Source organism: Pipistrellus kuhlii, unplaced genomic scaffold (assembly GCF_014108245.1).
Source record: "Pipistrellus kuhlii isolate mPipKuh1 unplaced genomic scaffold, mPipKuh1.p scaffold_m20_p_14, whole genome shotgun sequence".
In the NCBI taxonomy this organism is placed as follows: Eukaryota; Metazoa; Chordata; class Mammalia; order Chiroptera; family Vespertilionidae; genus Pipistrellus; species Pipistrellus kuhlii.
The window spans coordinates 47,721,644-47,745,960 of NW_023425449.1; the positions used below are offsets into that span (position 1 = coordinate 47,721,644).

The window sequence follows — 24,317 nt, forward strand, 5'->3', positions numbered from 1 at the left end:
GTTTGTGGAGTGCAGTCTGTGTTGCCTGTGGGTTGCCTGTGTTGCCTGTAGGTTGGTGTGGGACAGAATATGTCAGTAGGAAATGCTTACTGGATTTTCATTATCAGCCTACTCTGTGCACCTCTGGCCATGACACATGGAATTAGGAAGACTCGTCCTTATAACGGTGGGCAGTTACTGTGGCATCTCCCCACGAAACTCAGAACGTGGAGCATGAATGTCACAATGGGAAATGGACGTGAACGTGGAACTTCAAGTTCTGGACTTGATCTGCTGGTTCCTGCCCTGCTCCAGGGCCACAGGCTCATTGCCAGCAGCCTCTGCCGTGTGCACAGAGAAGCAGGTGCTAACGGAGATAAGTTTCTGGGTAGAGGATGTGCTTTTTAGCTCCTAAACATGCCTCTCCCATACTAAGTGAAATGCATTTTTTAAATTTAAATTTTCAAAAGATAAGGTTTGACCATATAAAGCTGCTTCCCTTTCCCATCCAAAGTCTCTTTACAGAGAGGCTGGGTGGTGGCAATAGAAACCCCTGCCTCCTCCAGAACTCCGGGGACGGGGACAGGCCTCACACCAGTTCATAGTTGTACATTCAGTATTTTAGGATTCTCATTGCCTCATCCATCCATATCCACCCATCTACCCATCCACTCTTTTATTCATCCATCCATTCATCCACCCATCCACCCACCCTTCCAGCCATCTATGTATCCTTTCTTCCTTCTTTCCTTCCATTCTTCCCTCCTTCCACCTATCTGTCTGTCAATCTTCCCATTCCTCCATTCAGCAAACACATTTGAGCACTGACTAGGTTTCAGATGCTGTTAGGTCCTGGGGCCTCGGTAGTCTAACAAGGCAGGTGGAGTCCTCCCTTTTCTATAGCCTTCTGCCCCCAGGACTCATCACACTCACTCACGCACACACCAAGTAACATCACAGGTGAGTTAAATGGACTTGTTGCTCCAAAAATTGGTTCCCAGTGCAAGAACCCACCCTAGGTCTTCCCTTAAGAGCAGCCTCTTTATGGCTGTCCACCCGCACCTTCCTGCTTAGTTTTCAGTTCTCCCCCATAGTCCTGCTCTCTGCCTGCTCTGCTCAGCTCCGCACTCCCTCCCTAGCCAAGCCCGACCCTGGGCCCCCAAACACCCACATGTCCCCGCCTGCCTCAGGGCCTCCGTTAGGCTGACTCCCTGGAGCAGAAGTGGGAGTTCAGGACCAGATCGCACAGTGAGTTCAAAGGCTGCCTTTCTAATGTACTTTCCTGGGACTTAAGTGTCCGTGGGGGGAAGAAGTCCCTGGATCACGAGTGTTAGGAACCATTCAAATTTTAAATGAGCCAAGTGAGGATGACAGAAATGTATGAACATGTGGAAACCAAGAATATGCACATTTAATGGCCAAAACATTTCCCCTGAGCTCCCAGGCCCTCCTGTACCAGGAGATGATTTAATACAAGGGAGAATCTGATGCTGTTTACTGCAATCAGACTCCCTGGCTAAAATTAGCTCTCAGATCGCTGGGTTTTGTGCCGCTGCTCTGCACCAGGTCCCTGGTGACCTCGCTGCTAGACGCTCTCACCCTGCTGATTACCTGTGATTATCACCTGGTCCAGTTGTCAGGTGGCTGTCACCAGGCACCTTCAGATCCAAAGGGGTTCATTAGCTCCTCTGTCCTGGATTTCACTCCTCATCTCTTTAATTTCCTTTTGTGCAATAAGATGGTCATCCCCAAACGTGTACCCTTGTCTCCCAGGTCAACGTGGGCGACAGCCAGGTTCTGATGCTGAGGTGTGCCCAGACAAGCCCAAATTAATTCCACGCAGGAGACCTACTGCACTCACCGTGGAGGTGGCTTTCCCCTGTGTGCAGAGCCCCCAGTCTCTCTCCGGGCACACTTCACCACCTCTCTCCTTGTTTGTTTTCTGTGTGTTTGCCCTCAGTACTTGTCACCAGGGAGAGTGCAGAGCTGTGGAGCAGGGCCTTCCTCAGGAGAGTTCCCAGACTCCCACCATCCTCCTAACGTTGTGCTCATTTCTGGTGTGGCCACATTGGATGGGACAGGGGCCATTGGCTTGTGTCTAAATTCCATTTCCCCAGTACCAGTCACAGAGAGGGCCTGTTAGAGGGGCTTGCTGTGGCAACTCCTATAGTATTATTCTAATTGAATAGAACCTGGTGCATGAAAATTCATTCCCTGGAGGGTGGGTCCCTCAGCCTGGCCTATCCCCTCTCACAATCCGGTAGCCCTTGGGGTCAGGAGGCCACCTGATGATCAGGGGAAGGTGACCCCCCATCACACCTCTGCTGCTGCCACTGCTGGCAGCACAAGCCTAGGTCAGCCCTGGTTACCTGAGCCTCAGGTGGCCCTGGGAAGCTGGGCAGCTGCCATCCGAGACTTGCCTGTACCTCAGGCTGGCCCTAGGTGGCTGCGGGGCTGAGGGGACTGGGGGACTCCGGGGGCAGGCACGTGGAACAGCTGCACCTACTGCCCCAGTGGGGCTGAGGGGACTGGGTGCCACCATCTTGTGGCTGTGAGCACCGCCATCTTTGAGGGTGTGACAGTCAATTAGCATATTCCCTCCTTATTGGCTATGGGTGCCACCATCTTTGCGATGGTGTGAGGGTCAATTAGCATATTCCCTGTTTATTAGATAGGATGACATATGGTCCATGATACTGATAGAGACATAAAGAACATGACCTCAGGTACTGAATATTCCATTAGAACTATTATTAGTTTAAGTATAATTAGTGTACAGAAGGTAATTGTTAACCTTTACTGAGTTTATTACATGCTAAAGTAAATTAACCAAGAGGTTTATATAAACTCAACCCATTTAATACTTAAAACAACCCTCCTGTTCACAGGGGGGAAACTGAGGCATAGAGAAATGAACTTGCCTGAGGCCGCACAGCCAGTAAGCATTGTGTGACTTGAATTGAGGCAGGGCTGAGGAAGTTTCTTTCTCATTTATTTACATTTCAGTTCAATAACTATTGTCTAATCCCCCAGGTCTCATTTTGGCTCTTAAAATTTTCAAAAGTATGTAATAATGCCTCGCCATCTTTTCTTTGTAGATGGACATTAACGGTTCATTAAGCATTTGAGAAGAGCAGAAAGGGTGTTCAGAATTAAACAACACAGGCTGGCTTTTTGTCATTTTTATAATTGTGCTGCCATCTAGTGGCCTATATGAAAAATAACATACAAACATGGCTTTATTTTTGCATTTTAAGTCTGCGGCCTTAGAGTAGCTTTAAAAAAATAATTAAATTTACATGCATTAAATCTGGAAAAAAAATTAATCTGACATTCACAGTTATCATTATTTTTTCTTTATTTTCTCACTATTCTTCCCCTACTATAATATGTAATGCTTACATTCAGAATTATTCTTTAATCCTATCTAATAAAGAGGGAATATGCTAATTGACCATCATGTTCTTACAAAGATGGCAGCACCCACAGCCAATAAGGAGGGAATATGCTAGTTGATTATCACGCCCTCAAAGATGGCGGTACCCACAGCCACAAGATGGTGGTATCCAGTCCCCTCAGCAACGCTGGGACAGCAGGTGCACAGCATGACCGAGCCTGCCCCCAGGTGGGTCCGGCCACTCTGTGTGTCTGCCTCCAGAGTCCCCCAGTCCCCTCAGCCCCCGGCCACCCAGGGCCTGCCTGAGGTACAACCAATTGACTGAACAAGCAGGCTGCGTGGGGCGACCAGGCCAGCAAGGGGGTTAGTAAGGGATGACCAAATGACCGAACAGCAGACTGCATGGGCAACCAGGTTGGTGGGGGGGCCGTGAGGAGTGACCAGGCTTGTGGGGGAGGCAGTTGGGGTTGACCAGGCCAGCAGGGAGGGCTGTTGGGGGTAACCAGGCTGGCAGGAGAGGAAGTTGGGGGCAAGCAGGCTGTCAGGGGGGCAGTAAGAGGCGACTAGGTCGGTGAGGGGGGGGGGGGCGACAGGTGGGGGCAACCAGGATGGCAGGGGGGCAGTTGGCAATTGGGCTGGCAGGGGGGCAGTGAGGGGTGACTGGGCTGGTGGGGGGTGCAGCTGAGGACAACCAGGCCGGCAAGGATCGACCGGGGCTACCAGGCTGAAAGAGGGAGGTAGTTGGGGCCACCAGGTCGGTGGCAGGGGGCAGTTAGGGGTGACTAGGCTGGTAGGGGAGACAGTTAGGAACAACCAGGCTGGCAGGGAGGGGGAAGTTGGCAGCGACCAGGCAGACAAGCAGGTGAGTAATTAGGAGCCAGCGGTCCTGGATTCTGAGAAGGATGTCTGACTGCTGGTCTAGACTAGGAGTCAGACATCCCCCAAGGGGTTCTGGATTGGACAGGGTGCAGGCTGGACTGAGGGGACCGGGCCTCTAGTATCAAATAAGAAGACATTCAAAGAGAAACTGACATCTAATTAATCTTACGTGTGGTTTTGAACCTATGAATTTCTTTCAGACCAATTTTGTTTTGCCAATTCTTATTTGAATGACTGGCACACTGACTTTTCACACATAACCAGCTTGTTTATAGTTCATACCAGCAGTATTTATTTAGTGATCACAGGTGGACACTGACACCTGCAGTCTGACAGATTCTGTGCAGACATGTTTGCTCATCTGCACCGGCACCCACTGACCCACATAAAGAGCTTCAGGCCCTCAGGCTGCACAGTCATTTATTGCTTCATAGACACACTGTCAGCCCTTAGAGGGGTTTAACACAGGTTCACCCTGGAGACCCGGCAGTGCTCAAATCCAGCAAATTCTTGATTCTGATGCCCATTCAGACTTCTCAGGATATAATCATGTGAATATTACGACTCAGTTCAGACTGGTTTCTGCCCTCTGCTGATTCTGCTCTGCAGAACAGAAGGTGGCCCGCACTGTCCCTCCTCCCGCAGCTCCTGGCCCGCTCCCTCTCAGGCCGTGGGCCTGGAAGGCTCTTGTCTGGAGGTCTGTGCACCGCCAGGTAAATGCCCCCACGCAATCAGGTCCCAGTGTGGTTTCACTGTTCACGTGGACATTCATAATAACTCAGCAATGAGCCCAGGGAGAAGTTGGAGGAAGTGTTAAGTTGGATGATAATTGTGAGCAATGACCCAGATTGAGGTCTGGGGCGGGCGGGGGGAGGTGGGAAGAGGGGAGTAAAGTTTTACTGGAAAGCTACCACCTGAAGCTAAAGGAATCATTTCCAAGGAGATCTAAATGAAATAAGATGAGCAAAAACCAGTACTAATTTGAACCCTGCCGAGTAAAGTATTTCTCAAGAAGGTGCGTATTGTCCTGTGTTCATCATCCATTCACTGAGTGTTCGTTGGACATGTGCTCAGTACCAGGCGCCGTCCCAGGGCCCGTGGGGAATGTCAGTGTCCAGACTCTTACCTGTGCCTGACGGAGCTCACAGCCCAGGGGGCTTGCTCCCCTGATCAGACGGTTGCTCTCTGGGCAGTTCTTGCCGTGGAGCTGCATACTTGCAGCCTGTGGCTGGCACAGATGTGTGTCCATGTGCAGTGTGCCCTGGACACGTTCACAGCGCTCCAGCCTGACACGGGGATGCGCTGCCATTTCCGCTAATTGGATGCTCCTGCCTCCCAGTTCCAGGGGATTTAATTAGCACATCCGGCTCACACTGACCAACCTGTTCACTCACCCAAGTGGCCATCCATTACATTACCTTCCCTCCCGGGGCTCCTGGCCTAGCACCACTTCACTTCCTAAAGTCATTAACCCGAGCCAGTGAGGAGATGAAATGCACATTGAAGTTTATGTCTAAAGACAGTAAATGGTTTGAAGGTCTAAGTGGATGGACTTTTAAATTTAAAAAAAGTATATATATATTGATATATACACACACACTCACACATTCAAACACACACACACACACACACACACACACACACACACTAAGGCCTGGCTGACAAAATTCATGCATGGGAGGGGGGGTCCCCTCAGCTCAGCCTGCACTCTCTCCAATCCGGGACCTCTGGGGAAGGGGGGGGGTGCCTGACTGCTGGTTTAGACCCGATCCCAGGGGTCAAGCCTAAATCAGCAATCGGACATCCCTCTCACAATCTGGGACCTAAGTGCTCATCTGCCTGCCAGCTTGATCACCCCTAACTGCCTCTGCCTGCTGACCTAGTCACCCCCTACTCCCCCTCCCTCACTGGCCTGGTTGCCTCGAGAAGACTGCTATTCAGTCATCACTGTGAGGTTGTCCTGACCAATTTGCATATTACCCTTTTATTAGTATAGATACTCAGTGCACAAAATTCGTGCATTCGGGGTGGGGTTCCTCAGCCTGGCCTGCACCCTCTCACAGCCCGGGAGCCCTTGGGGGATGTTCTACAGCCAGACATCCTTAGTGCTGCCACAGGCAGGAGGGGCTCCCGCCACCGCCGCTGTGCCCACCAGCTCTAAGCCCACTTAGCATATTGTGCTTTGATTGATTGAACGGCGATCTGCAGACCAGACACGTAGCATATTAGGCTTTTCTTATATAGGATTGATTTCAGAGGTAAGGGGAGACAGAAACATTAATGATGAGAGGGAATCATTGATCAGCTGCCTCCTGCAAACCCTGCAGTGGGGATCGAGCCTGCAATCGGGGCATGTGCCCTGACCTGGAATCGAACCGAGACCTCCTGGTTCATAGGCTGATGATGTTCAACCACTGAGCCATGCTGCCAGGGCTAAGTAGATGGACTTTTGATGTGTTGGACCAGGGTCATTCCTTGTCCCTCAGGAGCGCCTATGGTATGAACCCCAAATCCTGAACCAGCCTTCAGACTTCTGGAGATGGCATTCCAATTCATGGCCACGTGGTTCTTTTACGGCTTCCTCAGAGGCTTCCACTAATTGTCTTCGCCACTCCCAGGGGTGCAGCATCCAACCAAACTCAGCATGTGGGGCTGCTCTCACTGCCCCTCCATCACCAACACCTGTTCTTAGTTTTACTCTGTTTTGTTATGTGCAACCCTTCATTAAAAAAACAAAAACAAAACAAAAAGCACACACACCACTGCACAGAACTCTTCGTGTTCATGGCTTTATTATTTTGCTGATCAGCCACCCGCCTCGCTGCACGTCAGACATCGCCCCTGCAGGCGTGGTGAATCCCACCCGCAGCTCAGATAGAGCGATGGGCCGTTAGTTAACAAGCATGCAAAAATCAAAGGAGCGAAATAAAAAATAAGTGGTCCTCCTTCCGGGAAAGAAAAATATTAGGCCACAGTCAACCACCTCTAGGAAGAAAAAATCCAAGTACCAAGTCATGTTTTCTTAAAACTCCTGGTCGAATGTGTCTTTGTTTCATTGGTAATTAAAACCAGGTCATCTTTACAGGAGCCAGAACTTTAATACAGCGTGGGCCTCTGCTGGTTTTAGTTAAGGGTTAAATTCTCATCTCATTCCTGTCTGGTCAAGTTTAAGTGCTATGTGACTTACACACTCCTCCACACCTCGTATGGAATCACTCACTCAGCTGTTAAGATGGACAATGCATAATGTGAAAACTGTAAAACTGAAGTTCTGTGAAAATTGACAGGAAATGGTGCCCATAGCCTTATCCCATACCTGTACTCCTCCATCTCTTCTGAATCTGGGCTACCAAAGCTACTTTTTTAAGGAGAGGGGGTCGGGGTCATTACAAAGGCCGTTGCTTTCGGCTTATCCTGGGTCAGTGATGGCATCGCTCATCGCTCATCGCTCGATGAAGACTGAGGCACACGTGGCACAAGGAGCAGGGAAGGAGGCGGGGAAGGAGGCGGCCCGAGCTCTGGCGGGTCCCTCAGGGAAGCTCACTTGAAGGAGGCTCTCACCACCCGGCCCTTAATGGGCTGTGGGGGGCGCCAGTTTCCCACGAGGGGCACCGGCGGCTCGTTCTCGGCGCTGGACAGGAGGGTGCGTAGCTTGGCCATCTGCGGGCAGAGGAAGGTGGTCAGCTCCACGGCAGACCAGGGAACACACCATGTGTGCAACAGAGTGAGAACCCCACGGCTTTGCAACAAGCCAGCAAACGCAGGCCCTGCTCTCGTGTCAGGCCAGAGCTGCTGGGTGACCAGTTCCTGGTAGAACAGGCCTTTTCTTCACGGTGAAAACTCTCCCGCAGGACCGCATGCCCCGGTCAGAGTCTCCTCCCCAGGTTCTGAAACAGTTGGTGTCACGGAGGAGGGACCATGTCGGCGAAAGCCGACCTGTCAGCCATCTCCGCGGGGTGCATGGGGTGCCCGTGGTATAAAGAGCAGAGGAACTAACAATCACGCTACATTTAAAACCTCAGAATGGACTCTTTTTCTTTAGGGAGAGGAATTTAGGAAATTCTTGTCAGTGATGCTATATTTCTACAAGAAAATATGTTTAGCTTTTCTCCTTTAAGAAAATTTCCTCTTTCAAAATATCTGTACCAGAGAACTTGGCGATTAAAGCCGATCTGTTGATGACGATGCCACGGGAACCTGAGTCCACGAGGCCGCAAAGAGAACTGGGGATGCTGAGCCCACATCCACCCCCGCCCCCTGGGCTGCCACTCCAGCCTGGCCTCCACCCCTCCCTGACTGTCACGCACCTCAGACGGCAGTGAGGAGGGAGCCTGGGGGTTGGAGCAGACAGGCCGGAGGTGGAATCTCAGCTTGGCTGTGTGACCCCCAGCTAATTACTTGCCTGTTTCTGAGCCTCAACTTACCTGTATGATACCTCGCTGGTGACACTCCCTCCCCAGGGTCAGCACCTCCTCCCCAGGCCTGGAGGAGCCTCCTCCTCCTACCCTGCCCTTGTTGCCTCCCAGGAACAAAGTGCTGCTCATCGGAACCCAGAGTTTCCAGAGCATAAACTCAGTCACTGTCCAGCATCACAGCCACCTGGAATGGTGAGCCTTATCCTGGTGCCCGAGGAAGTCACGCTGGGGGGTGGGACAGGCTGACTGTGGCTGTACCTGCCGGGCCCTCTGGGACCTCACACTGGGGGGGGGGGGGGGGGGGGGGGAGACAGGCTGACTGTGGCTGTACCTGCCGGGCCCTCTGGGACCTCACACGGGGGTGGGACAGGCTGACTGTGAACCCCTGGTGTAGGGCAGCTCTCTGAGCTTCCACAGGGCGGCCGTACACTTTCCCTTTGGCATCACTCCCAGGGAGCCAGCCAGCGCCGCGTCCGTGCTACAGCTCACCTGCTCGGAGCTCACGGTCATGGGCTCCTTGAGCAGCAGCCACACGATGCACTCCTCACAGGGCGGGGTGGTGAAGGAGCCGTGGTAGGTCCAGTAGTCACGGCAAGCGGGGAACAGGCAGGAGGGGTCGAAGTGGGTGAAGGGCACCTCCTTGCCCTGCAGGGGGTACGGGGGCAGGGGAGATGGGCAGGTGAGGAGGCAGGCGCACTGAGCGTTCACACCGCTCTCCCAGGCCCTCACTGCTGTGTTTGTCAGAATAAATTCAAGGCCGCAGAGACAATGGAGATTTTAAACAAAACGCATGCCTTCAGAAATAAAGGCCCAAGGGCAAAGGGCAGCGGGTCTGTGAGGTCTGACTATGTTACTCCTTTTCCGCTGCCGGCAGAGACGAAGTTCTATCACTTCTCAACAAGAGAAACCTCGCTGCACTGTGACAGAAACCATCATGTCAGTCACTCTTTGGGCCTCAATGGTGGAAGCAGTGCAGGTTCTGCTGGACACGGAATGCGTCCCGTGGCGGCAAAGCACGCCGCACTCAGTGGAGGAGCCGCAGACAGCCCAGCGGGCTCATTAGGGGTTTCCTGTGCAGGTGACCCTGTGTGGGTGCTACGGGCAGCTGCAAGCGGCATTCTGCAAGTGTGCATGTGTGTGTGTAGCATGTGTGTAGGTGCTGCGCATTATGTGTGTGCATGTCACCTGTGTGTGCATGTGCTGTGTTGCGTGCTGTGCATTGTGTGCACATGCACATTGTGTGTGTGTGTGTACATTTGGTGTGTGCATGACGTGTTTGTGTTTGTGTGCATTTGGTGTGTGTTGAATATGTGCATACATATGGGGGTGCCTGTAGTGTGTGTGTATATGATATGTGCATGAGGTTGTGTGTAGGTAGTGTGTACGCATATGGTGTGAGTGTGTGCATGTTATACATGTATATGATGTGAGAGAGTGTGTGTGTGTGTGCATGTTATACATGTATATGGGGTGTGTGTGTGTAGTGTGCATGTGTTTGGGGGTGGCCATGCTCGTCCACTTGTTGAGGGAGCAGTTCGTGACAGACTGACTGTGAGCATTACATAAGCGAATGCATGTGGAAGGGCTTTACAGCTGTAAATATACGGACATAATGGTACCTATTTGCATGTATGTGTTTAGCTCACTCATCAGCGTGGCAGAGGATTCAGGTGGGAGGGATGTGGAAGGAGGAAGCTGACAGAGCGCCGCTGTCCTGGTGGGAAGGAGGCTGTACCTTGGTCTTCACTTTGTCCAGCGCATCGAGAATCAGCTGGAACTCGCCTTTCTCACGTCCTATCTGCAAGAAAATAGAAAGCCAGTGATTATACCTTCTCTCTCCATAATTTAGGACTGTCTTAAAACCAATTCTGACCTGCTCCATAATTTAGGACTGTCTTAAAAAAGCAATTCTGACCCATCCATCTGCAACCAGTACTCCTAACTCTGCCAGTAGTCCATGAAAAGAAAACATAAATTTCTTTCTCCCCTTCAAATTTCAGAGTTTGCATTTTCTGAACTAAACTTGGATCCGGGCCTCTGAAGGACAGAACCACAAAACTGCATGTTGATCTGCTTCTGTGTCCTTGACCTTCTCTGCAAAGTCGTTCCAAGTTGTTGTTTTTTCTAAATAGAATTAGAATCGGGATGGACTCAATGTACCTAAAACTAGACTCCCGCCTGTCTTTCCACCAGACCCACCCCTTCCTGGGGGGCTGTCCAAGCGGGCCATGGCCACTGAAGGAAGAACATGAGACGAATCAGGTCATTGGGAAAGAAAGAAGGCAGGCTTCCACTCCTGGCTTCGAGTCTGGATTATGTCGCCACTAAAGTGTTTCGTTAATGACACTGAGGCCTCTTTAAACCGAGGCTGGCTCAACAACACACACATTCCCCGCGCTGTCTCCGCTGAGACTGGGAGCACGTGGCCTCCCTGAGCCCGGGATGGGAGGGGTGCGGGGGGGCCGGCCTGGGCATCACAGGCTTTGCTGGTGTGCAGGCCGTGGGCTGAGTAGTGGGAAAGGGTAACAGGCCACGCTGCCCGCTCGCCCTCCACGCCACACTCACCTACAGATCCACATCTTGAGAAATATGGCAAAGGTACACTTTTAAGGGAAAGCAGGCATTTGAGCTGGTCTTAGCAGAAATACCTGCATTAGTTGAATGAATATTGAAATTCATTCTGCTCCCCGTTAAGCAAAGGAGGGGTAGGCGCTTGCACTTAGCGTGGGTGAGGACGTCAGTGTGGAGATCACATGCGGCCGAGCGGCTCTCACCTTCAGGAAGATGCCCACCACGGCGATGCCGTCTGGCTGCTTCAGAGCTTCTCCGAAGGTGTTGTACTTGGGGTTCCAGTGCACCAGATGCAGCTAGAAGCAGAGAGGCTGTGAGCTCCTCCTGGCACCAGGACACCCGTCCAGTGCCCACAGACACCCAAGCTCTCCCGCCTGAGGCCACTCAGAGTGAGCTCGGAGAAGCTGGCGGGATTCTAATCGTAACAGCCACCAGGTGGGTGACATGTCAAATGTTCAAATGTGTATAAAACGAGGACAAACAGATTTAGGACTTTGCGATAAACAGTGAATAGAAATTGAACTACGAATTCAGAGATCAGCTCCCTCCTCTACAGACAGAGCTCGGTCTGCTGGCCCCTGCAGTCCCAGGAAACTGGGAAGTGGGGGGAAGTAGGGGACGTGACCGTCTCCATATCGCCCTCCTGCTCGCAGCCGGGGTAACCTCGTCCTAATGCGGAACACAGGTTCCAGGTAAGTGAGGCCCAGGCCCATGCTGAGCTGCATGGAATGGCAAGAGAATACAATAGTTCCTGGCAGTCAGCACTGTTTTATTCACTGTCAAACATGAGAGATGACCCCACGCATGGAGGTCAGACTGCAAGCCCCACCATATTTGCAAAGAGCACAGGGAACTTGAGGGCGATGCTGGAAGCATTGGCAGCAGTGAGTGTCTCCCGCCCTCAGGGGGCTGTGGGTGGATGGCCACCGAGGGCCTGTGGGCCTCCCGGAGTTAGCTCACCCAACAGCCCGGCCACCTGCATGTCCCCTCCCTTCCTGCGCTGCCCGGGCCGCCGGGAGGGGGAGGGGCGGGAAGATGCTGGCCTCCAACACTCTTGAGAATGTGCAGGAGGCTTGTCTCAGTTCCTTGTCAGTCAGGACCCTGATCTGAGCTACAAATCGTGCTTTGTAAAAATGGACTCACGAGATAAGGAGTAGCATTTGCTCACATTAAGTGTGTGTGTGTGTGTGTGTGTGCGCGCGCGTATGTATGTGCATATGTAATCACACACGTATGCACAGGCTTCACTAGGAGAGGGGCAGGTGTGCTGGCAGAATTACGGATCGCCGTTCTGGAAGCACCACGTTCCTTCCAGAGGCGTTCGGGGCGCAGGACGAGCTGCCAGACGGAGCAGGTCTGAGGCTGAGCCCTGCAGGCCGCCCTGGAGACTTCTCTCGGCCTGCCTGTGCCTCAGTTTCCTCACCTGTCCCTGCCTCGTGGGGCTGAGAGAGGGCGCAACAGTGCCCACCGGCAGGCATCGTGCAGGCGACCATTACCTGCCCAGTCCCAGTGGCCGCCCAAGTTCTTCAGGCCATCTGGGAACTCTTCCCCAGGCACCCACCGGCCCCCTTAACTCCTTAGCGGTTGGCCGCTGGCCAGAAAGGACCGCAGCTCTTTGCTCAGCTACCACTGGGCACAGGGCTGGCTGCTCCCCGGGTGGCACTCCTACCTCGGCGGCATACTGCACCCCGTCCACGGTGTGCTCAGAGCCGTGGTCGTCGGCGGAGCCCCAGTGCAGGTGGAACTGGCGCAGGCGGTAAGGCCCGGTGAGAGGGCCGCCCCTCAGCACTGCGAGGAGAAGCGGGTCAGCGGGAGCCGGCCCCTCCGCACCCCACCCGATGCTGCCCTGATGCCCGGGCTGGCACCTGGCCGCACGGGCCCCCTCTTCCGAGAGAGTGTTGGCCTCTATCAGAGACAGCGCTGTTTCCATCCTCTCTTGCTTGTTTGCTCCTATTATTATTTTTAATGTCAATCTAACATTTAGGAAAATAAAAGCAAAGCAACAGGGTGAGCCTGAGGGCTGTAGACAAGCAGAGTGTGGGTGGGCGTATGGAGCAGTGGGAAGTGACTGAGGGCTGAGAGCCAGACAGATATCTGGTCCCGGTCTCCTCCAGGGCCCTGTGCCCTCCCCCTTGGTCCTGCACCCTCCTCTTTGGCCTTTTGCCCACCCCCTCCCCCTCTCCTGTGCCCTCCCCACCTGGCCCTGTGCCCTCCCCATCCCCCCACCCCACCCTGGCCCTGTGCCCTCCCCCTGGTCCTGCACCCTCCTCTTTGGCCTTTTGCTCACCCCCCCTCCTGTGCCCTTCCCACCTGGCCCTGTGCCCTCCCCATTCCCCTCCCCCCCAGCCCTGGCCCTGTGCCCTCCCCCTGGTCTTGCACCCTCCTCCTTGCCCTTTTGCCCAGCCCTTCTCCCTCTCCTGTGCCCCCTGGTCCTAACACGCCCCCCCTCAGGCCAGTTGCTGAACTTCTCTGGGAAGGTGGGAAGGTGCTAAGAACACCAGCTTTTGGGGCTGCTGGGAGGATGAAAGGAGATTAAGGGTGAATTGCTCATCATGGTGCCCAGTGGGGCAAGCACTGAGCACAGTGAGTTCTTTTCTCCATCTGCTTTCCTCTCCCAGCCAGGGCTGCTGTGGACGGTCCGTGGTCGGTTCCAATGGGAGGAAGCGGGAAGCAGGTCTCCCCAGGCGGTCAGTGTGCACAGAGGAAGGAGAGCGCTCCCGGGCAGAATTGGAGCTGGCTGCCACATGCCTCAGTCCTATCACTTCCTTTGGTTTCATGTCACTCAGCCCGGGGAGTGAGTGAGAGCTGAACCATTCCTCAGAGGATACTGGGAACTATGCAGAGACCTTTAAATCAAGATTTAGGCCCTAGCTGGTTTGGCTCAGTGGATGGAGCACCGGCCTGCGGACTGAAGGGTCCCGGGTTTGATTCTGTCAAGGGAACATGCCGAGTGTGGGCTCCATCCCCACTGAGGGGTGTAGGAGGCAGCCGGTCAATGATTTTCTCTCATCCTTGGTGTTTCTATCTCTCTCCCTCTCCCTCCACCAGACATCCCGAGGGAGTGCGAAGGGCAAGCCTCTTCCTCACACTCTGGCCTGTCCCCCCCCAGGGGCCGCCCAGTCCTTCCTCTGACTGCTCCTCGCTTTGTAGGAGGGAAGCTCTGCCAAGTATGGGGAAGCAGAGAGCCCAGGGTGCCGGCCCTGGACCCAGAGCTCTGGCACTCCCTGTGCACACTGCCCCCTCCCCACCCGCTCCCTCTCACAGACCAGGACAGGGTGAGCAGGCAGGGCATCCCCTCCCTCCATCCCTCCGTGCTCTGGGACCAGAGCAAAGGTGAGTCATCTCCATCTTCAGGGACGGGTGTCCCTCTCCCACTAACGCTGTGACGGTCCTAAGTGTGGCCACGCCCCGCGGAACCCCGGAGCTCTGGCCGAGGGTCGTACTCACTGGAGCGATCATAAGTGTCATCAAACACGACCCTGCAGGTCTTGCCATTGTTCAGGATGCTCTTGCAGGAGCCAGGGTCGTAGGAGGCAGACCAGGGCTGCAGGGAGGAGTCGTACTTAATGTCCTTCGTGTGCAGCTCGATGGGTGACTGGTTGTCTCCCTTGGCGATGGGGTAAATCTCGTGCCAGTGGTCAGGACCTGGGCAGGCAGGGGGGGTTTGTTAACGGGGGCATGACACAGACCCTCAGAGGGGCTTGGGTGGCAGCCTGGGACCCACCCGCAGCCCAGGGGGCTCCTCCTGCACCTGGGGACTGAGCAGCTGCCCTGGGCTCCAGGGACCAGCCTCAAGCTGCGTGGTGCAATGGACTCAGGGCCATCTCCTGCCGCCTTGGGCTGAAAGACTGGCTACAGGTGGTGGTCAGAGCCCGCCCTGTCCCCGCACGGCATGGGGCTGAGAGGTGAGTGCTTGCCTGGCCCCGACTTGGGGAACTCAGCTGGACCTGCGAGGCCCGGATCCTGGAAGTCGGCAGTCTTGGGAAGGGAGCCAGTCCTGCCCCCAGGGAGCGACAGCGCTCCGGGAAGCGCTGCCGGGATGAGGGCAGAGGCGGCTGGGCGCTGGGCAGTGTCCCCATCCGACCCTCCACCGTGGCTTTGGCTGCTGGAGCTGCCCAGGGCCTGCGGTCTGCACAGTGCAGAGCGCCCGGACCCGTCGAGGACTCACCATTGTGGCTGGCGTAGCCCCACTCCTTGGCCATGGCTGGTCTGGTTGTCTTCGCTGGTGGCTGCTGCCCGCTGTGTGCAGAGTCCGCCGTGTGCAGAGTCCCCGCGAGCTGAGCGCCTTTTATCCAGCTCCCCACACCCTGCATGGCCTTATTAGGTCAGCAAGGAGGGGGCGGGGGGCTAGGCTGGCTGGGGGGGCATTCAGGAGGCGGGGTGGGGGGAGCCAATGAATGCCAAGGGCTGACAGCTGTGGGTGGGGTGGGCGGAGGTCCCCGTGCCACCCCCTCTCCCGTCCCATCCGCTGGAGCTGCGAGGCGGCCCCACCCGCGGTCCTGGGCACAGATGCAGCGCGCCTTTCGCCTGGTGCCCCATCCCCCGGCTCCGTGCATTATTTGGGGGTAAACAGGGTGTTGCAGGCGTGCCCAGCCGCCACCCAAGACACCCCCCTCCGCGCTGGCGGCTGTGGGCTGCGGACCCCGTGACTGCCTGGAGGAAGCGCCTGTTGGCGGGGCGCGCTCCCTCGCGGGGACTTGAAAAGTTCTGGGAGCGCGGGCGGGAGGAAGGGCGGGAGGCAGGTCCCTCCATTATCCCGGAGCCGGAGGGAGCCCTGTCCTGGAGCCCAGCGGGATCTGCAGACTGGGGTCCCCTGGCCCTGGAGCGAGCTGGGCTGGGCCCTGGGGACCACAGAGCAGCCGCGCCTGCGCCCCCGCCCCGCGCTGCCCCCCGCCCCGGGCTGCCCCTCGCCCCGCGCTGCCCCCCGCCCCGCGCTGCCCCCCGCCAGGGGACCGGGAGCTCTGCAGGCTGCAGCATGCACACAGTGCGCCCGCTGCTCAAACCACGACCCCGCCTCCAGGACAAGCCTGGAAATTAGGAGAAAAGGCAGAGGGTTTCCAGCATCGCGCTGCGCTTCTCCCTTTCCAAGTGGTTTTTAAGGTGACGACCCAGGGATCCAGGGGAAAGGAGAGGGCGCGGGCCACGCAGGGCCACGTGCCAGGGGGACAAACGCCTCTTGTGCCGCACAGGGAAGGAGGCAGTGTGGCCCATACTTGTATTCTCAATGTCTCCTCAGTTCCAGGCAGTGGTGGCTCGCCCCTTTCAGCGCCTGCCCAGGGCTGAGGCCCAGTCCTCCCTCCCCAGCTCCCACCAGACCGCCGCCCGCCTGCCAGTGGGATTAGGAGCTGGAGAGGAACTCGCATGGGCTAGCTCATCCCCCAGGCATGTGGAAAGACTGAGCCGCTCATAACCTGGACACCAGGGGAGTCACTCCGGGTATTTTTGTGCCGGGATTACTGGGTCCACACAATAGCCCTGTGCAATTGAGAACCAGATGGTTCGGAAAATTCAAGCAAACGCAGCAAAGCTAGTGCCCTCAGACCCAGCTCAATGCCAGGCGGTGAGAAAGTCCGTGGCAGTGGGCTGCCTGGGCCGTGTCCTGCTTTTGCTGGGAGAGCGTGTTGTCTGTGGTGATGAAGGTTTTTTGTTTTGTTGAGGGCATCATTATTTCTATTAGTAAACTATAACCTTGTTCAATTCATTAAATTGTTACAATCACTCTGGTACTTGTGGCTAGAAGTTTGGTAACTGAATTTCATGCTATTTGACATAGTTGTAATACAGATAAAGTCTTTAATATGATAAAGTCTTTTTACCAGGCAAAGCCAACAATTTAGGAATTCTTCATCTTGTTACTGTTTAGGCATAGAAGGAGTTTTAAAAATGGATTTTCATTAATTGAAGTTAAAATAATGCACAATGAATAAATAATAAAAAGACTTACACAATAGCACATGATTTCAAATAAACACTAGGTAAATTTTGCAAAGTGAAATATTTAATAGTTTTTGGTGTGCCATCTTGAAAAATGGTGATTGCTCTTCTCATTGTACTTTCTTATAAGAAAGTTAATAAAATTTGAAACTTCAAGATAATTTAGATCAAAACATGTCAGTTCTGGCCATTGCACACTTTTCAGAAACCACAAATTAATCATCCACAATTAATCAAATTAATTGATTTATTCCAGAACGTTCGTCTACAGAAATTTCAAAATTCCCTGTTGACAGAGCAAAGAGATCATTCTAAACTGTATCCAAGATTTTGAGATTTCTGGAATGGCTTAAAAAAGAAAACTGCTAGGTACACACTGAGACACATAGTGCCAATGAAGGAATGAGGAATGGTTAACTACAAACATCTCCCAGCATCCTGACTGCTCCTCCCAGCACTGCTGCCCGGAAGCTGGCACTGTGGGCAATTTGTAAGATCCCCCTCCCCAATGAATGTGTTCACACAGAGGAGGGAGGGAAAGAGGGAGGGAGGGAGAGAGTGAGGGAAGGAGAGGGGGTTGGAATATGAAAAGAACAACCGGAGGGTAATGCTGGTAAACAGAAGTTTGTGGGGAGTCTCTGATTGTGGAAGTTTCAACTAGACTATATGTTAAATTTATAAATTTATAAACTAATGTGATAACATTTAAATATAATTTTACTCTTGATTTGGTATTTTATTTTGCAAAATATCAGGCAATAAACTTCAGTCAAATCTCCTGCAGGTTTATAACATATAGTGCTTCTAGAGCATCAGGAAAAAAAGGGGAGAACCTGACTCTGCATTCACCTTGCTATCCAAACATAACTTAGTATTTGAAGTAATTGCATAAGAGTGCTCAAATATTTTATATGCTACAGGGGCCTAAATATTTTTTTAACACATTTTTATTTTTAGATAATGAGTTCTGTGACCTACATATAAAAATAAAGCTCAATCACTAATCATAAAGTAAAAATATTTAAAATGAAAATCAAAGAAATATAATAAAAATTAAATATATTTAATAAAAATCAAATCTTTTAAATCTAAAACACCTAATCTAATAAATAAAAAAAACAAAATTTTAAATTAATATATTTAACTGTCATATATAACACTAGAGGCCCAGTGCACAAATTTCGTGCACGGGGAGGTGTGTGTCCCTCAGCCCAGTCTGCATCCTCTATAATCTGGAATCCCTCTCACAATCCAGGACTGCAGGCTCCCAACCACTCTCCTGCCTGCCTGCCTGCCTAATTGCCCCTAACCACTTCTGCTTGCCAGCCTGATCACCCACTAACAACTCCCTTGCCAGCCTGATCAAAGCCTAACTGCTCCCCTGCTGGCCCGATTGCCCCCAACAGCCCTCCCTGGCCAGCCCAGTCACCCCTAAGTGCCATCCCCTAATGGCCTGATTGCCTACAACTGCCCTCCCCTGCAGGCACGGTTGCCCCCAACTGCCCTTCCCTACTCCCCTGGTTCCCAACTGTCCTCTCCTACAGGGCTGGTCACCCCTAACTGCCCTACCCTGCAGACCTGGTGTCCCCCCCCACCAATTGCCCTTCCCTGATGGCACGGTCACCCCTAACTTCCCTCCCCTGCTGGCTCAGTTACCCCTAACTGCTCTCCCCTGAAGGCCTGGTCCCCCCAACTGTCCTCCCCTGCTGGCCTGGGTCCTCCCCATAACTGCCCTCACCTGAGGCCTGATCACCCTCAATTTCCCTCCCTTGCAGACCTGGTCTTCCCCAACTATCCTCCTCTGCCAGCCCAGTCATCCCTAACTGCCTTTTCCTGCTGGCCTGATCTCTCACAACTGCCCACCCCTGCAGACATGGTCCCTCCAAACTGCCCTCCTCTGCTGGGCCATCTTGTGGCGGCCATCTGTGTCTACATGGGGGCAGCCATCTTGTGTCTACTTAGGGACAGCAATCTTGTGTGTTGGAGTGACAGTCAATTTGCATATTTTTCTTTTATTAGATATGATAACTTTTACCTTCCTCCCTGAAAGCATCAGTTTTTATTTTTAAATTTTTTGCTTTTTGTTTCTCCCCAAGAACATTTTCTGGAAGCTTGGCTCCCCACCTTCTATGTGAACGTGGCAGGCCCAGCTTGAGTGCAACCTCAGTGGCAGCTGAGCCACTTGATGGACCTTCAGTTTTGGCTCTGTTCAGGGCAAGTTCACTGTGAGTGTCCCTGGTTCACTGCACTCCTGGCACAGGCTTTTCCTGAGGCTGGGAGCAGGCAGTGACGGGGAACCCCAAGCTCTGTACTGAGATCTGATCCTCAGGGTTCACAAACTCAAACTCTTCTCTTTTCTTCTTTTAGAATGTAGTAATTGCACACTACATGGAGGACAGCTTATGCACTAAACATTAGGATACTTTTGTTTAGGACCAAAGTTAGATGACAGAATCTCATTTCTAATAATGTAGAATCGGTTTTGTTTGTAAGATGAACCAGTGGAATTGTGTTTAGTTTCCACATTTCATAGCTGGTAGATGGCCATTTGCCTCAATTTCTCTGGGGCCTCAGAAGTGTCCTCTGAGCAATGGTGTGCAGCACCTGTCTCCCAGGGGTTGGTGCACTTACCGGGAGAAGGCGGGGCACCTTGGGCACCCTTAATGCCTCCTCTGGCCTTGGCCCTTTTTCCTAGAATATGAACTGTGATAAGAACTAAAAAGGATATGATTCCAACAAAGCATAGCACTTCTCTGTATATTATTTGATAAACAAGCTATTAACAGTGAGATTCAAACTTCTTTAGACATCATTCAGGGTCTTCAGACGTCCGCCCTCCATGCTTTCCAGCGGCCTCAGCCTCCCACTCTGAACCTGGCCTTAGCTCTATCCTCCTTTCCATTCTGCCTGGGAAGGCCAGCTGTTCACACCACAGATGTGGAGGCGGTGTGCCTGTAAGATCTCACAGCAGGTGTTCCTGCACCTTTAAGATCAGTGCTCTGGGAAGGCTGCCTCCTCCTCCCCAAAGACAGTCTAATCCAAGGCAGAGCCATGTTGGAGTTGCAGTGACTTTTTTTCTGTGTGATTTTAACTTTTTTTTTTTTTTTTTTGGTGGGGACACTGTTTCCGATGTGATATGAATTATTTTGCTTCACTGGGAAAAACCAGGCGCCAACCTCACTTCCATAGAAGCTGAAAAAACCCCAAGGCCTTGCAACCTGTGGAGGCTGCTGCCTGGGCTGCTCAGAGCAATCGAAACTGCTGGACCCTCCACTGGTCATTAGCACCAGGCGAAGTGACACCTGTGCAAGCACTTGTTCATTGGTCATTATTCTCACTTTACACATTTAATGGAATAAACATTTAAGAGCTGGGAGTTTTTAAGACATCATTTTAAAAATTATAAGGGCTATTTTGCAAAGCACAAGCCTGGTAAACCTAAAACCAGGGCCCCTTTGCCAGAGGCTAAGACCAACTAGTTAACATTAATATGTTAACTACCAACAGTAGTTAACATATTAATGCAATATTCAGCAGGGCTGCAAACCAGCATAATATTTCCCTGCTGTTGGCCAAATGGCTCAAGGCAATACCCTAACCTGATAATCCTTTTACTGTTTATCAAAGTTTACCTTTGATTTGCTTGTGTGCATTCCTAAGTGTGTATTGAAGTGAATAGAAGCAGATGGGACTGAGTTTTGAGGGAGCTTCTCCACTAGAGGGTAATTTTCTGCCTGTCCCCCCACACCTTCTAAATTCATATTTCTTGTCCAGTGCATTCATTTGTGCACAGCCCCTTCTCTAGATCCTGAATTCTCACTGCAGAAGACTGTGGTGCCCCTTCAGACATTAAGAGACAGTAGAGATGACTTTTAATCAAATTTCTGAAGAACATAGCAGGAAAATATCTGCATTTTTTGAATTTTTATAGCCTTTACAGTCACTGAGTATTCCTTTATCTTTCCAAAGTAATCAAGACTACTAACTGAAGTCTTAGAATTTATGGAATACACCACATAGCTATTGTATCCTATTTATTCCAAATTAACAATAAAGTTTAAGTAATATATTTTAAAAATATTTTATGTTGAAATAATTGCAAAATTTTCATTATTTTTTTCAGTTTAATTGAGGTATAATGGACAAATTTGTAAGCTATTCAAATCCAATTTATACATTGTTTGTTTTGTATAAATTTATTAAAATATGAGATAAATTATTTTAAAAGTATGCATCCCAATTAATTGTTCTACATATACACTGTGCAAGGATTCCTGCCGTCTATTTAACACACTATCACTCGCCTATTTACCCATGTATGGTGACCACTTAAGTTCTGCTCTCAGCAGATGTCAGTTATATCACAGTGTTGGCTCCTCGATCTTATCCATCTTGTAGCTGAAAGGCTGTGCCCTTTTCTCAGGCCCTCCCTGTGGGGGAGCATGGGACTGGAGCTGGCTGAAGGCAGCAGCCCCTGCCTTGACTTTTCCAAACAAGTCGGATACCTTGGGTGTTTTACTACAATAGAATTTTTATGTTTAGACTTCAGAATGCCTTGTTTGAAAGACACTACAGATGCAGGTGCTCTTTCAAGGATGCTTGCCTGCTAATTGTGTCGAGAGGTTAATTTTAGTTCAAGCTGCTATGACAATAAAGACCCAAGGAGGCAGGAGAACAGGGCTTTTTCGGCTCTTTATGCCATCTAGCCCCTTAGCTTCTCCTTCACAGAAAAGTGTCGGAGTACTCATCCATCTGTCACTCAGGGACTGCAGTCAGCCCCGGCAGATCTTCAATTGTCAGAATTTTAAAAGTAAAACTTTTTCTCCATAACATGCTGCTTAAAATCTTCATTTTCTCTGATGTAGGTGCTGTAAAGCCTGGGATAATCTATTATTTCATGGCCCAATAAGAAAAGAAGATGCTGCCAAATACACCACCTTATACCTCCTTTTAACAATCTCATCAGCAGTGGGTCAGTCTGCCTTATACACAATGTAAGACCTGGCTGGGGTTCATTATTTGTTGTCTTCAGAAAATTTTATTTGGACACTTCTGATTTTGCCTGTAAATGATAAAGATTATCTTATTATTGAAAAAAAACCCTGCATAATTCTTGCTCAGTTATAATTCTATAATATTGTTTGTTACTTTGTTTTACTCAAAGTAAAACAAAAATCCCATCTTTAATTGTAATGTTTTTGGAAAAAATTATTTAATGTGATGTAATTTTAATTTCTCTTATAAATTACAGCCAACATAAAATCCTGGCATATAGTTTGGTCTTTGGTATTAAAATCACTGAAAAGTAGCATAAAACTTGAAGGTAAATTTTCTCCAGCCAGAAGCTTCCTTAGTTGGCAGTTATCACCATAAAGAACAACAGGGGAATAATGTGGAGAAGTCTGGGCCTCAAGGCGGTTATGACTGGTCCTCCTTCCAGGGAGTCACCCCGGGGGAGTCCCTCTGCGGTGAGACTGCCGTGAGCTATGGATTGACTTACCTGGGAAGTGGCCATACCTTGTTTCAGCACAGGAATGTTTATAAACGTTTTCACATGTCCTTTCTGAAATGCATGAGTTCTCTCTCTCTCTCTCTCTCTCTCTCTCTCTCTCTCTCTCTCTCTCTCCAAAAATCGGCCCAGTCTTTTTACTCTGTGACTCTGAGACAGAAGGCAATATGCATGCTGACCATATGGTCTCCACAGAACAGTGCTGAGTGAGATCTGAGTGGGATTGAGGTCTAGAACACAGAAGTGATGTTACATGCTAGCACCCATGTTTTCCTGGAGCTAATTCAGTGCATAACTAGAACTGAAGCTTTTGGAGTGATAGTTTTGTGTCAGAATTAGTTTTTCTTAAAAAAAAAAAAAAAAAAAATATATATATATATATATATATATATATATATATATATATATATATATATATTTCATAGAGGAAGAGAGAGGAAAGAAGAGAAAGAGAGAGATAGAAACATCAATGATGAGAGAGAATCACTCATCAGCTGTCTACTGTATGCTACCTACTGGGGATTGAGCCCACAACCCAGGCATGTGCCCTGACCAGGAACTGAACCATGACCTCCTGGTTCATAGATTGATGCTCCACCACTGACCCATGCAAGCTGACCAACCTGCTTTTCTTCATGCATCAGAAGTATTGTGTGAATTCAAAAGACCTTAAGGAATTATAGTCAACATTAAAGCAGATTCTTTTGTAGGATCTGATCTATTTTAACCTTAAAAAAAGATATTACTGTAAAGAAGCAAGAGCCCATCATTTGAGTTTTCAGACTACCCATGGAGGTGGAGTGGAAGTGGGTGGCCGGCACTTGAGTGGCGTAGAGTGAACACAGCCTGGGAAGTCAGACTTCCTCCTCAGGGCATGGAAGCTCACGCCTCCCTCTTTAACCAGGCCCCGGCCATTGGGAGTTTCACTGGCGAATGTCAACAACAGGGACAGACTGGAAAGCACACCCACATTTAAGGGCCAACAAAGTTCCAAGCTAGGCTGACACGGAGGGCAGCTGGGAGCTGGGGGGCCTCGGGGCCGGTGAGAACATAAGGTTAGCGTCCAGCTCCTGCCCTGACCAGATCTGTCTGGCTGCCTCCCCGTTAATCCTCGTTAAACCGCCAGTTTATCTGCTGTCCGGTCACAGCGTGAGTCCCTCAGGCAGTCCATGGGGACCAGTTCCTGGTTTTCAGTTTCAGGTACGGTCGTAATCACATATGATTGACTTTAAAGACATTCTTTTTTTCAGAAGGTGCCAAAGAGGCTTAGAAAAGACAGACAGTTTGCACAGAGAAATCTCCTCTCGCAGGGGACGCTGCGCCTGGCTGGGCGCCCGACACGAGGGCACAGAGCAGCCAGGGCCAGCCACATGCCTCCCACACAGACAGGTTCCGGTGCTGCCTGGCGTGGTGGACTGGCTTCTTTCTGTGGGATTCTTTGCTCACCCAGGTCAGAGCTGACCCTGAGGGAGGAGCCCTCAGATCCTTCACCATCGGCTGAGGGCACAACCTGGGCAGATTGGTATTTGATTGACAGGGCAAGCCAGGAACATAGTTCGGGGCTCAGTGCTCAGGTGGCAACCAGCAGCCCGGCCCTGGATGCCAGGAGAACCCAGGGCAGCGCTGGCAGGGC

The 24,317-nt window shown here is 51.4% G+C and overlaps 1 protein-coding gene and 1 long non-coding RNA gene across 2 annotated transcripts; one reads left to right on the top strand and one right to left on the bottom strand.

Annotated features, from left to right (window-relative positions):
- Positions 1-313: 313 nt before the first annotated feature.
- On the top strand, positions 314-12,979 carry LOC123652325. Its single transcript, XR_006741603.1, has 3 exons — positions 314-325; positions 5,937-5,941; positions 12,841-12,979. It is a non-coding gene; the product is annotated as an uncharacterized LOC123652325 (long non-coding RNA).
- Positions 7,025-15,575, bottom strand: CA3 (carbonic anhydrase 3). The gene is made up of 7 exons (XM_036437353.2): positions 15,410-15,575; positions 14,689-14,886; positions 12,911-13,029; positions 11,445-11,537; positions 10,406-10,468; positions 9,160-9,315; positions 7,025-7,915 (listed from the first exon to the last, which is right to left on the bottom strand). Exons 1-7 carry the CDS (start codon positions 15,552-15,554, stop codon positions 7,796-7,798), a joined length of 894 nt encoding a protein of 297 aa, XP_036293246.1. The 5' UTR covers positions 15,555-15,575; the 3' UTR covers positions 7,025-7,795.
- Positions 15,576-24,317: the final 8,742 nt, after the last annotated feature.

Bases quoted from the DNA above. Each gene is read 5' to 3' on its own strand.
- CA3 (XM_036437353.2), bottom strand. From the start codon at position 15,554: ATGCAGGGTGTGGGGAGCTGGATAAAAGGCGCTCAGCTCGCGGGGACT. The intron at 14,887-15,409 runs GTGAGTCCTCGA...CTGCCTGCCCAG, and splicing joins GGGCTACGCCAGCCACAATG to GTCCTGACCACTGGCACGAG. The intron at 7,916-9,159 runs GTGAGCTGTAGC...CTCTGCCCGCAG, and splicing joins TGACCGTGAGCTCCGAGCAG to ATGGCCAAGCTACGCACCCT.